This window comes from Phyllostomus discolor, chromosome 1 (assembly GCF_004126475.2).
Source record: "Phyllostomus discolor isolate MPI-MPIP mPhyDis1 chromosome 1, mPhyDis1.pri.v3, whole genome shotgun sequence".
In the NCBI taxonomy this organism is placed as follows: Eukaryota; Metazoa; Chordata; class Mammalia; order Chiroptera; family Phyllostomidae; genus Phyllostomus; species Phyllostomus discolor.
In genome coordinates, this window is record NC_040903.2 from 117,993,326 (window position 1) to 118,005,762 (window position 12,437).

The 12,437-nt window shown below is 36.1% G+C and overlaps 1 protein-coding gene across 11 annotated transcripts in view; it reads right to left on the reverse strand.

Annotated features, from left to right (window-relative positions):
• The window catches only part of LRRC49 (leucine rich repeat containing 49), a 165,318-nt gene that overhangs the window by 127,777 nt on the left and 25,104 nt on the right, over positions 1-12,437 (reverse strand). For 8 of the 11 annotated variants that reach the window (XR_004903811.1, XM_036028582.1, XM_036028578.1 and 5 more), the window contains one exon: positions 5,415-5,558. The exons of the other annotated variants lie outside the window; for them this stretch is intronic. Coding sequence is in view for 7 of the 8 variants with exons in the window: in XM_036028582.1 (XP_035884475.1) it covers positions 5,415-5,558 (144 nt within the window). In the remaining variant the exon portion in view is untranslated. The remainder of the gene's footprint in view (positions 1-5,414; positions 5,559-12,437) is intronic. 11 annotated transcript variants of the gene reach the window in all.

Consider the following 12,437-nt stretch of genomic DNA (forward strand, 5'->3'; position numbering starts at 1 on the left):
GCCATGATTACGTGGGATTTATCCTGGTAATACAAGTTTGGAACAACATTCATAAATCAATAAATGTGATTCAACATTAACAAAATGAAGGATAAAAACCATATGACAATATCAATAGATGTAGAAAAAGCATTTGATAAAATCTAGCACCCATTTATGACAAAAAAAAAAAAAAGTCTCTCAGCAAAGTGGGAATAGGAAGAAGATACCCAAACATAAGAAAGACCATATATGACAAACCCACTGCTAGCATCATACTCAACAGATAAAAACTACAAGTGTTCCCCTTAAAGTTGGGAACAAGACAGGGATGTTTGCTTTCACCTCTCTTATTCAACATAGTAGTAGTGAAAGTCCTATCCATAGCAATCAGACAAGAAGAAGAAATAAAAGGCATCTAATTTGGAAAGCAAGAGGTAAAACCGTCTTTATTTGCAGATGACACGATACTGTACATTTAAAAAACCCAAAGATTCTACCAAGAAACCACTAGAACTGATAAATGAATTCAGGGAAATAGCAGGATACAAAATTAGTATCCAGAAATCAGTTGCATTTTTATATGCCAATAATAAACTAACAGAAAAGGAAATTAAGGAGACAATTCCATTCACAGTTGCTTCAAAAAGAATAAAATACCTAGGAATAAACCTAACCAGGGATTAAAAGACCTGTACTCAAAAAACTGTAAGACACTGAAAAAGATGCAAATAAGTGGAAGCACATACCATGTTCATGAATAGAAAGAATTAACATCATTAAAATGTCCATGCTACCCAAAGCAATCTATAGATTCAATGCAATGCTTATCAAGATTCTAATGTCATGCTTCACGGAACTAAAACAAATATTTCAGAAATTTATTTGGAACCACAAAAGTCCCTGCATATCAATAGCAATCCTGAGAAAGAAGAAGAAAGTTGGAGGAATCACACTACCTAATATCAAACTATAGTATAAGGCCATGGTAATCAAAACAGCATGGTATTGGCATCAAAACAGACACAAAGGTCAAAGGAGCAGAATACAGAGCCCAGAAATAAACCCACACCTGTACAGTCAATTAATATTCAACAGAGTAAGCAAGTACATACAATAGCCTAAAGACTCTTTATTCAATGAACAGTGTTGGGAAAACTAGTGCAGAAAATTGGAATTAGACCATGTTCTTATACCGCACAAAAGAATAAATTTTAAATGGATTAAAGACTTAAATGTTAGACACTAAACCATTAAAATCCTATAAGAAAACATAGGCAGCAAAACCTCAGACAATGCTTATATAAGTATTTTATCAGATATATCTTCCCAGGCAAGGGAAACAAAAGAAACAATAAATAAATGGGGCTATATCAAACTACAAAGTTTTTACACAGCAAAGGAAATCATCAAAAAATAAAAAGATAACCCATAGAATGGGAAAACATATTTGCCAATACATCTCTTAAGGGGTTAATATTCAAAATTCACAAAGAACTTACAAAACTCAACACAAAAAAAACAAACAACCCAGTTAAAAAACGGGCAAAGGACCTGAACAGACATTTCTTCAAAGAGGACATACAAATAGATGGCCAATAGACATATAAAAAGATGCTCAACATCACTAATCATCAGAAAAATGCAAATTAAAACCATAGTGACGTATCACCTCACACCTGCCAGAATGGCCATTGTCAATAAATCAACAAACAACAAGTGCTGGCAAGGCTGTGGAGAAAGGGGAACCTTTTGCACTGCAGGCTGGTGCAGCCACTGTAGAAAGCAGTATGGAGATACCTGATAAAATTAAAAATGGACAGTCTTTTGATCCAGTGATTCCACTTCTAGGAACACATATGAAGGAACCCAAAACACTAATTTGAAAGAAAATAAGCACCCCTATGTTCATTAGTGTTACTTAAAATTGCCAAGATATGGACACAGCCCAAGCAGATGGGTGGGTAAAACAATTATGGGACATTACACAAAAAAACACTACTTGACTGTACAAAACAGGAAAATTTTACCCTTTGTGACAGCATGGATGGACCTGGATAACATTATGCTAGGTGAAATAAGCCGGTCAGAGAAAGACAGATACCATACAACTGCACCTACACATAGAATCTAATGAACAAACTGAACTAACAAGCAAAATAGGGACAGACTCCTATATAGAGAACAGGATGACAGCTATTTGAGGGGAAGTGAAGGGGTGGAGGGATTGGGCAAAAAGGAAAAAGACTCATGGACTTGGGCAACAGTGTAGTGATTAAGGGGCTGAAGAGGATATAAGGAGATTAAATGTTAAAAAGAAGATATATACAGTATGATGATACCATTAAGAGAACATTTAAAAGCATGCAAAACAATTACTTCATATTGTTTAGGGATGCAAACATATATGGGGAAAAAACAGACATGCCTGGGAATACATACCAAATTCAGAACTGTGGTACTTCTGCAAAGGAGGGAGGGAATGTGTTAGGGGAGGGTTACAGAGAAGGCCTCAATTATAGTGAAACACTTTTATTTATTAAGTCGATTGGTGGATTTGTGGATTCTTTTGGGAATGTGTGAAATGTTTTATGATCTTTTTATAAGGGAAAGACACCAAATAAACTAAAAAGACATGTGTTTTAAATTTCATAAAATTTCCAAGAAGATCAATGAATTTAACTACAATAAACAAACAAAGAATAACTTTTCTACATCAAAAAATGAGAATGTTTCTTATCAGATGGTGAAAAAGGTAGTATATTTGTTTCATGTCCTTCCCAAGATTCAATGGGTGAAGCAAACACAAAACAAAACAAAATAACCACAAAATGAGTAAATCCATGGAACTGATCAAAACAAGAGTTATAATAAAAGAGCAACATTTGATAAATTTCAGGGAGCCAAAAAGCGGACAGGATGAATTCAGAGATAACCCTGAACAGAGAAAACTGCAGCTCAGAACTCGAAAGAGAGATAATGCATTGCAAAGATAGCAATCCTTTGGGGCACAATGCCATTCTACTCCATGCTTGGAGGCAGTAAAGTGCAGGCGTGACCTGTGGTTGATTGTGACTAGTCAAGTGGATGTGTAATTAAAGGTCTGTCTACTCAACAGCTATTCCTGGAATATCAAGACACCCATTCCACCCCCAGGCCACCCCTACCCCTGCGATACACACACAGCCACATACAGAGCAACTGGCTGAGGAAACCCTCAGCTGGAGACTCAGGAGCTGTGTCTAAATGAAACAGAGAATCTGTCCGGGAAGGATGGAGTGTGTGGGTGTTTTGTCTGCGGAGATGGTTAATAACTGTTACAGTGGGAGCAGAGGGAAAAAGGAATGGCAGTTCTCCTGGCACAAAAGATACCAAAGTCCTTCTACCAACAGCAAGAGTCTTTCTAATTTTGGCAATTCCAGAGTAAGATTGCCTTTTCTCTTCTACTCACTCAAAAGAAAAGTCTGCCAGTGTGTGAGATTCAACAACTCACAAATCTAGTGATCATTCTAGGGAGAGATGTTATGTTAAAAAGACCTATTCAGCTGCAAAAAAGACCAAGCCACTACTTAACATGATCTTCATTTAAGAATTACCAGCCACTGAGAAAAATAAAAACCGTGAAAGAAAATTAAAAAGCAAAAATAATTAGGTGTGATAACCAACCCTGGAGAAAAGAAGAGATAATGAAAAAGAAAGAAAGAAATCCTAAGATTTAAAGGTCTCTTGGTTTTTTTAGGTTAGAAAAATAATGCTTTGAAAAAGAAAAAATAAAAGTTGGATAAGGTTCATTTATCCTTACATGTATACTCACAATTTCCTATAAATTAATATGTATAATACTCATTATGATGACAATGATGCCATACACATAGTGTTTTCAACTTTTAGAAATTACCATAATTTCACTTTCACTAAGATATTCACTGCTGCCTAAGCTGTAACAGTAATGATTAGACATGACATTCAGTAAGAAACTTAGTAAGCAATTTCCTGGATATGCATAATGCACTTTCCAAGAGAAAGACAAAATACAGGCTGGAAAATGCTAGGGCCAATAGGTTTCTGTAACCTACCATACCAAAACTTTTTGGACTCTTCCCATACATAGCCAATATCTTGAGGACAGATTAAGTCCAGCCTGAGCAGTTCCTAGAGACTCAGCAATGTAACAGACAAACTCAATCTGCCTGTCTTGGAAGATCAGCCATTCCCGGTATTTAAATACAATCTGGGGAGGACAGAATCCATGTTCTGGAGAATGCCCCCTGAAATTATTTCAAGGGATATGAGCATTATGTGGCTCAGATCTTCTGTAAAAACTTTAAAATGAAATCAGTCTGTACAATGAAGCCTAGATATAAGACATCATCTGTCCCCAGCTTTTTCAAGTGTACCATTTATGGTATGCTTAATTATTTATGAAGAAACTCAATGTCTTGAAAAAGTTAAGTTAGATTGTACCTTTGAAAGAGCTTAAATGGTATCCACAGAGAACCTAACATAGTTTTTCTATTGCATGTAAACAAAGGAAACTTGTTAAAAGGACAAATAATATTTTTATTAATCATTAGAGCTCTGCTTGGCCTGCACCACATCATACAGCTGAAAGCCATATTTCTAGGGCTGTTCCCATATATGCCCAATACAAAATACCTGAGTGTGAGCTGTTATTTAGTTGCTGAACCTGAATAAAACTATAAATCTGACAAAGTTTATCTTCAGAGTTCCAAGCTCACCTTTCTGTAGTTTTTGTCCCAACAGTGCTAACCTTTTCCTCCTGCTCACAAGCCAGTTCTCTTCCATCTTTAGGTCTTTTTTCAGAGTCAGCGAGCCAAAAAGGACCCCAGAAATAATCTAGCCCAACATTTGTATTTTAGAGAAAAGTACTCTGAGGCTTACAGAGTTAAAGTGATTTACCCAAGGTCATACAGGTAATGAGAGATGAAGCTGAGACTAGAACTAGGCCTCTGATATCCTAGGCAACATTCTTTCTACTACACCAAGCTGCCTCTTTAAAAATTGCAAAGGATATGATATTTATGAATATCTGCATAGTCCTAAATCTCCTAAGTTTTTCCTCCTTGGCACAATAATTCAACAACTTTTGATCATTAATAACCTTCTTCTTATTAATTCTATACTCAGGACAAAACAGGAAATGATTTAGTATACATTTACACAAGCTAATTCATTTACTGATAATATGTCTATTCTGTTTTTAATTTTATATTTACCTTTTTAAATGGAAAACACTCTAATACTTCACATATCAAAAATTATAAAACTTAATGATTATATCCACAATTTAAATTCAGGAAAAAAATCAGAATTACCCTAGCTGCTTACTTTGCATAAAGCAATGCTATAACATTTATTTCATTTCCTTAAAAGAAAAGCCAGGAAACACACATCGATTCCATTTCAATACTCACCACAGAAGTGATTTGATTGTGTCGCAGGTTAAGTTCAGTTAGTGAATTCAGCCCATTGAGGTTATCAACGTGACTTAAAAGGTTCCTGGCAAGGTTTAAAACTCTCAAATCACACAAATGATTGACATTTTCGATTTTGGTAATCTGTTAAAAATGAGGAAGGGATGATTAGCAGGCACAAATCTCAGACATGTATGTTACAATAACCCAAAAATAAAATATGTAGACATTGGACTAAGGGACAAGTTTATATGAAGACATTTAAAAACCTATTTCTCAACTCAGTAATGTCAAAGGAATGGTGGTGTTAGAGATCCCCTTGGTCTCTCCCCTTTAAGTACCAACAGTCCAAACAGCTATAATTCAACAAAGGATTCCCTGCTCAAAGTACAAACAAGTCTAAGAGATCCATGCATTGAAACATCTAAAGGTGGGCAAGTGGGAGTGAACCGAACTGGGGAGATAAGAAAGAAAACAGCTCGAAGGAGCCATAGACACAACCCTGCATCCCAGAGCTCACTGGGGGGCTCAGCCTGGAGAGAAGAGGAATAGGGTTGTGGGTGGCATTTACTTCAGCTGGAAGGAAAACAGAGATTTAGAGAGCATTCCTGAAGAAATGGGCAGTATGAAATGGGCAGTATGTTACTCCAGTGACCTGCAGTAACAAAGCACAGAGATGCAGCCATGGTTGGCCACAAAATCCAGCCAACTTCCTTTAACCTCACAGAGCTCACCTTCCTCATGTCCAGTTGCAGAGTACAATACATTATCTGCAAACCTGAGAACAGTGCTACAGAAACACTTTCCCTGAGCCACAGGAAAACTTGGCGACTAATCCCAGGATCTAGTGGAGGCACCTGGGTGTGCCACAGAGGTCTAGGTCATCCTTGATGGAAGGACAAAGCAACAAAGGAGGCATCCAGGTTCCCCCAGCTCACCCTACCACCACACATCAAAGCTGCATTGCTGACAGTGTATGGCTGCAGGGGACAGCACTGGGATGTCACGGATTTGAAGCCCTATCACCTACCAGGTTCCCCTCCTGGGTTGGTCCCCTGGGACTAGATGACCACTTCACAGGGGAGGCTTCCATCTTCCCAAGGAAGACAAGCCACTTTCTACCAAACTGCAGAGATCTGAAATGCCAGAGAAGTGCAAGAGAGCTAAAAAAACAAACAAGCAAAACCTTCTGATTCAGTGCTACCTACTGGAAAAGAAGTTCCACTCCCACATAGATGCCTAGACAGAAAAAGAATCCATCAAATACCATGACTTAACCCAAGGTAATAAGGCAGCTCAGAAAGAAAAGGAAAATTTTCCAGAAAATAAACTTAAAGACATAGAAATATGTGATTTAAATGACAAAGGATTCAAGACTGCAGTTCTGAAAACCTCAACCTGAGATGCAAGAAAACACAGAGGCAGTTTAATGAACTCTGGAACCAAATCAATGAGTAAAAAGAATACTTTACAAAAAAACTGAAACTTTAATAAAGAACCAAATAGAAATTCTAGAGGTGAAGAACTCAATAAAAGAGATCAAGAATGAACTAGTGAGCACAGGAAATACAGCTGACCAGGTAGAAGAAAGAAATCTAGAAATGACACAGAGGGAAAAAGAGAAACACTTGAGCACCAAAAAATTAAAGAACTCTACAAGAACTATCTGACTCCATCACAAAGCGCAATGTAAGGATAACAGGCATACCAGAAGAAGAAGAAAGGGAGAAGGAAACAGCTTGTTTAAACAAATAGTTGATGAGAACTTCCCAAACATATGGAAATAGCTAGATCCTTGAATCCAAGAAGCAAAAAGAACACCTAATTACCTCAATCCAAAGCAACCTTCTCCAAGGCACACTATATTAGAATGGCCAAAAATTAATGACAAAGAAAGAATTCTCAAGGCAGCCAGGGAAAAGAAGAAAGTAACCTATAAAGGAAAGGGAGTATACTAGATTATTATTGGACCTCTCAGCAGAGAATTCTGTAAGTTGGGAGAGAGAAATTACCAGCCAAGAATAACATATCCGGCAAAGTTATCCTTTAAATATGAAGGAGAAATAAAGACTTTCCTGGACATACAGAAACTGAGGGCATTCATCACCAGAAAATTTCCATTGCAGAAAATACTCAAGGGGGTTATTCTACTTGAAACAAAGAACAAAAGGTCACAAAACTATAAGTAAGATCACCAACAAACTTACAGCATAACGGGGATAATTTGTGACAATAAAATATAAAAGAAGAGGAGAGAAAAGGTCTGAATTTGCAGAGGAGGATGGGGATCAGATGCATTCAAAAGAAAAAGGAATACTGTATATACCCATATAAAACTTTCTTTTTTATAAACGTAATAGTAACCACATACAAAAAACTAAAAACTGAGACATGTAACTTCAAAAAAATGAAACAGAGGAAGTTCCAACAAATAAAAGCAACAGACAGAAACACAGAGATAAAGAACCAATGGAGGCACAGACTACCAGAAAACAAAGGATAAAATGGCTACAGGAAATCCTCATACATCAATAATTGCCTTAAATGTAAATGGACCAAACTCACCTCTAAAGAAGCACAGAGTAGCAGACTGGGTTTAAAAAAAAAAACACAAACCATATTCTGCTTTCAGGAGACACATTTAAACCACAAAGACAAAGATAGACTAAAAGTGAAAGGGTGAGAAATGATTCTCCAAGTAAATAGTATCTGCAGAAAAGCAGGTAAAGCCATGCTTATATTTGACAGAATAAATTTCAAGATAACACAGGTAACAAGAGAAAAAGATGGACATTTTATAAGGATAAAGGAGACACTACATCAAGAAGACCTGACACTTCTCAATATATATGCACCCAATCAGGGAGCACCAAAATATATAAAGCAACTACTAACAGAACTAAAAGGAGAAACTGACAAAAACACAGAGTAGGGGAAATAAATACTCCATTGACAGCTCTAGACAGACCATCCAAACAGAAAATCAATAAAGAAGTATTGGCCTCAGATGACACATTAGACCACATGGACACAGCTGACATTTACAGAGCCCTTCTTCCCAGAACATTAGATTATAATTTCTTCTCCAGTGCACATGGAATATTTGCAAGGATAGACCATATGTGTAGTCACAAAACTAGCCTCAACAAATTCAAGACTGAAATCATACCAAGAATATTCTCTGACAACAATGCTTTAAAATTAGAAGTCAAATACAAAAAGGAAATTAAAAAAACACCAATATGTGGTGATTAAACAACATACTACTAAAAAATGACTGGATCAAAGGAGAAATAAAAGTTGAGATCAAAGATATACAGAGACAAATGAGAACGACAATATGACGTATCAAAACTTCTGGGATTCAGTGAAAGCAGTAATAAGAGAGAAGTTTATACCATCACAGACCTAGCTCAGGAAACAAGAGAAATTTCAACTAAACAATCTAACATTACATCTTAAAGAACTAGAATATGAAGAACAAAAGCAACCCAAAGTCAGCAGAGTAAAGGAAAAATAAAACTTAGAGAACTGAATGAAAAGAGAACAAAAAGACTATACAAAAATTTAATACAACAAAGAGCTGGCTCTTTGAAAAGATTAATAAAATTGACAAGCCCCTGACTAGACTGACTAAGGAAAAATGAGAAAAGCCTAACATAAAATCAGAAATGAAAGAGGTTAAGTTGCCACAGACATCACAGATGTACAAAGGATACTACTGGAGTACTATGAAGGATTATATGCCATGAAATTCAATAACCTAGAAGAAATGGAAGAGTCTCTAGAAATATATAACCTTCCTAAACTGAATTATGAAGAAATGGAAAATCTAAATAGACTGATAAACAGTAAGGAAATTGAAACAACCATCAAAAACCTTCCTCAAAAATAAAAGTCCAGGAACAGATGGCTTCACTAGTAAATTCCACCAAACACTGAATGAATGTTTGATACCTATCCTTCTCAAACTCTTCCAAAAAACTGAAGAAGAGGTAACGTGTCCTAATGCTTTTTATGTGACAAACATAACCCTGATACCAAACCTGGCAATGATGAAGGTAAAAAAGAAAACTACAAACCAGTATCTCTGATGAATACTGATGCAAAAATCCTAGCTAAATGCTAGCAAATGAAATACAACAATACATTAAAAAATAATACATCACAATCAAGTGGGGTTCATTCCAGGGGCATAAGGATGGTTCAACATATGCAAATCAATAAACGTAATCACACATTAACAAAAGATAAAAATCATATGATCTTATCAACAGATGCAGAAAAAGCATCTGATAAGATACAACATCCACTTATGATTAAAACACTCAATAAAAATAGTTACAGAAAGAAAAGTATCTTAACATAATAAAGATCATATATTACTAAACCTCAGCCAATATGGTCAAAAACCGGAAGCTTTTCCTCTAAAATCAGGAATAAGACAAATCTGTCCACTCTTTCCACTCTTACTCCACATAGTTCTGGAAATCCTAGCCAGAGCAGTCAGGCAAGAGAAAGAAATAAAAGGCATCCAAATTGAGAATGAAGAAGTAAAAGTGTCACTTTTTACAGTTGACTTGATACTTTATATAGCACACCCTAAAGACTGCACCAAAAAACTAAAAAAAGTAAACAAATATGGTAAAGTTGCAGGATTTGTACAAAATCAGTGTACAAAAATCCACTGCATTCCTGTATACTAACAATGAGACTTCAGAAAAAGAAATTAAAAAAATTCCTTCTGCAATTGCAACAAAAATAAAATACCTAGGAATAAACTTAACAAAGGATGTGAAGGATCTGTATACAGGAAACTACAAAGCATTACTAAAAGAGATTGAAAAAGGCACAGTGAAATGGGAACATATTCCACATTCATGGCTTGGAAGGATCAACACAGTTAAAATGTCCATATAGCCCAAAGCAATATACAGATTTAATGCAAATTCCATCAAAATCCCAATGGCATTTTAAAAAGAAATAGAAAAAAAATCACAAGACTTATATGGAACCACAAAAGACCCCAAATAGCCAAAGCGATCCTCAGAAAAAAGAACAAAGCTGATGGTATCACACTACCTGACTTCAAATATGCTACAGAACAATGATAATCAAAACAGCATGTTACTGGCAGAAAAACAGGCCACAGACAAAAGAAACAAAATTGAGAGCCTAGAAATAAACCCACATATATATGGGCAAATAATTTTTAACAATGGAGCCAAAAACATACAATGAAGAAAAGAAAGCCTCTTCAATAAATAGTGCTAGGAAAATTAGAAGGCTACATGCAAAAGAATAAAACTAGACTACAATTTGTCCCCATGTACAAAAATTAATTTAAAATAAATCAAAGAACTAAATATAAGATCTGAAATAATAAAATGTATAGAAGAAAACATACATACTAAACTTATGGACCACGGTCGTAGAAAACATTTTATGAATTTGACCCTAAAGACAAGGGAAGTAAAGGCAAGAATAAATGAATGGGACTATATCAAAGTAAAAGCTTCTGCACAACAAAAGAAACTGCCAAGACAAAAAGGCAACCAAACCAATGAGAGAAGATACTTGCAAACAATGGCTCTGACAAGGGGTTAATATCCAAAATACATTTTTAAAAATCTTAACACCAAACAAACAACCCAATTAAAAAATGGATAGAGAACATGGACACCTCCCCAAGAAGATACACAACCAACCAACAGATGTAGGCAAAGATGCTCAACTTTGCTAGCTAGGAGGGAAATGAAAGTCAAAAATACAATGAAATACCACCTCATACCTGTTAGAATGGCCATTATCAACAAGACAAGTAATAACAACTGTTGAAGGTGTTGTGGAGGAAAGGGAACCCTCCTTCACTGCTAGTGGGAATGTGTAAACTGGTACAGCCACTATGGAAAACAGTATGGAGTTTCCTCAAAAATTAAGAATAGAGTTACCATACGACCCAACAATCTTTCTTCTGGGTATCTACCCCCAAAACTGAAAACATTTACTTGCAAAGATATATGTACTCCCACGTCCGCTGCAGCATTATACAAGGCAGCCGAGACATGGAGACAACCAAAGGCTCCTGTGATAGATGATCGGATAAAGAAGATGGGATACATACATACTATGGAGTACTACTCAGCCATAAGAAAAGATGAAGTACTGCCATTTGCAACAATATAAATGGACCTTGAGAATATTATGTTAAGGAAAATTAGTCAGGAAAAGCTAAGAACCACATGATTTCACTCATATGTGGCATATAAAACAGAAACTCACAGACACAGACAACAGTAGGGTGGTTACCAGAGAGAAGAGAGGTGGGGGTTTGCTACTAAAGGGTAAAGGGAGCCAAATATAGGGTGACAGAAGATGATGTGACTTTAGGTGGTGGGCACACAGTGAAATATACAGATCATGTTTCATAGAAATGTAGACCTGAAGCCTACATAATCTTATTATCCAATCTCATCCCAATAAATTTAATTAAAAAAATAAAGCTGGCTTCAGTTAAAAAAATAAAAATCTATTTCTAATTTCTTCTGTTGTAGATAATATAAAGTCATTTAACTTGAGAAAACTAAAGGAACACAGAAAATATTTGAAGTCAATTTTATCAAATAATAAGTCCATCATTTGGGGCATCTCTAAGTGCCTAACACTGTTCCTGGTCCCACAAAGGTGACAAGAAGTATACGTACTACCCGCCAAATAGAAACTTACTGTGAGCCCAAGGCATTAGCTCACAATGTTTTGACCCAGAAAGACCATCCTCTGAAAGAAAAAGCAGAAAAAAAATGATACCAAGTTCCCTTGCTAATTTCATTGATACTGAAGCATCCTGAGAGCAGTCAAGAGTCTGGAAAGGATTCAACTAAGTAGGATCCCCAGTGGAGGGTGAAGGCAGATATTCTTTATTAGTGGATGTGCTTAGGAGGGGAAACAATGTTGAGCCAGGATGAAATCAGCGGACACTAACTGTTTAGATTAGAACAAGAGGGTCAGAATCACAGAGTATGC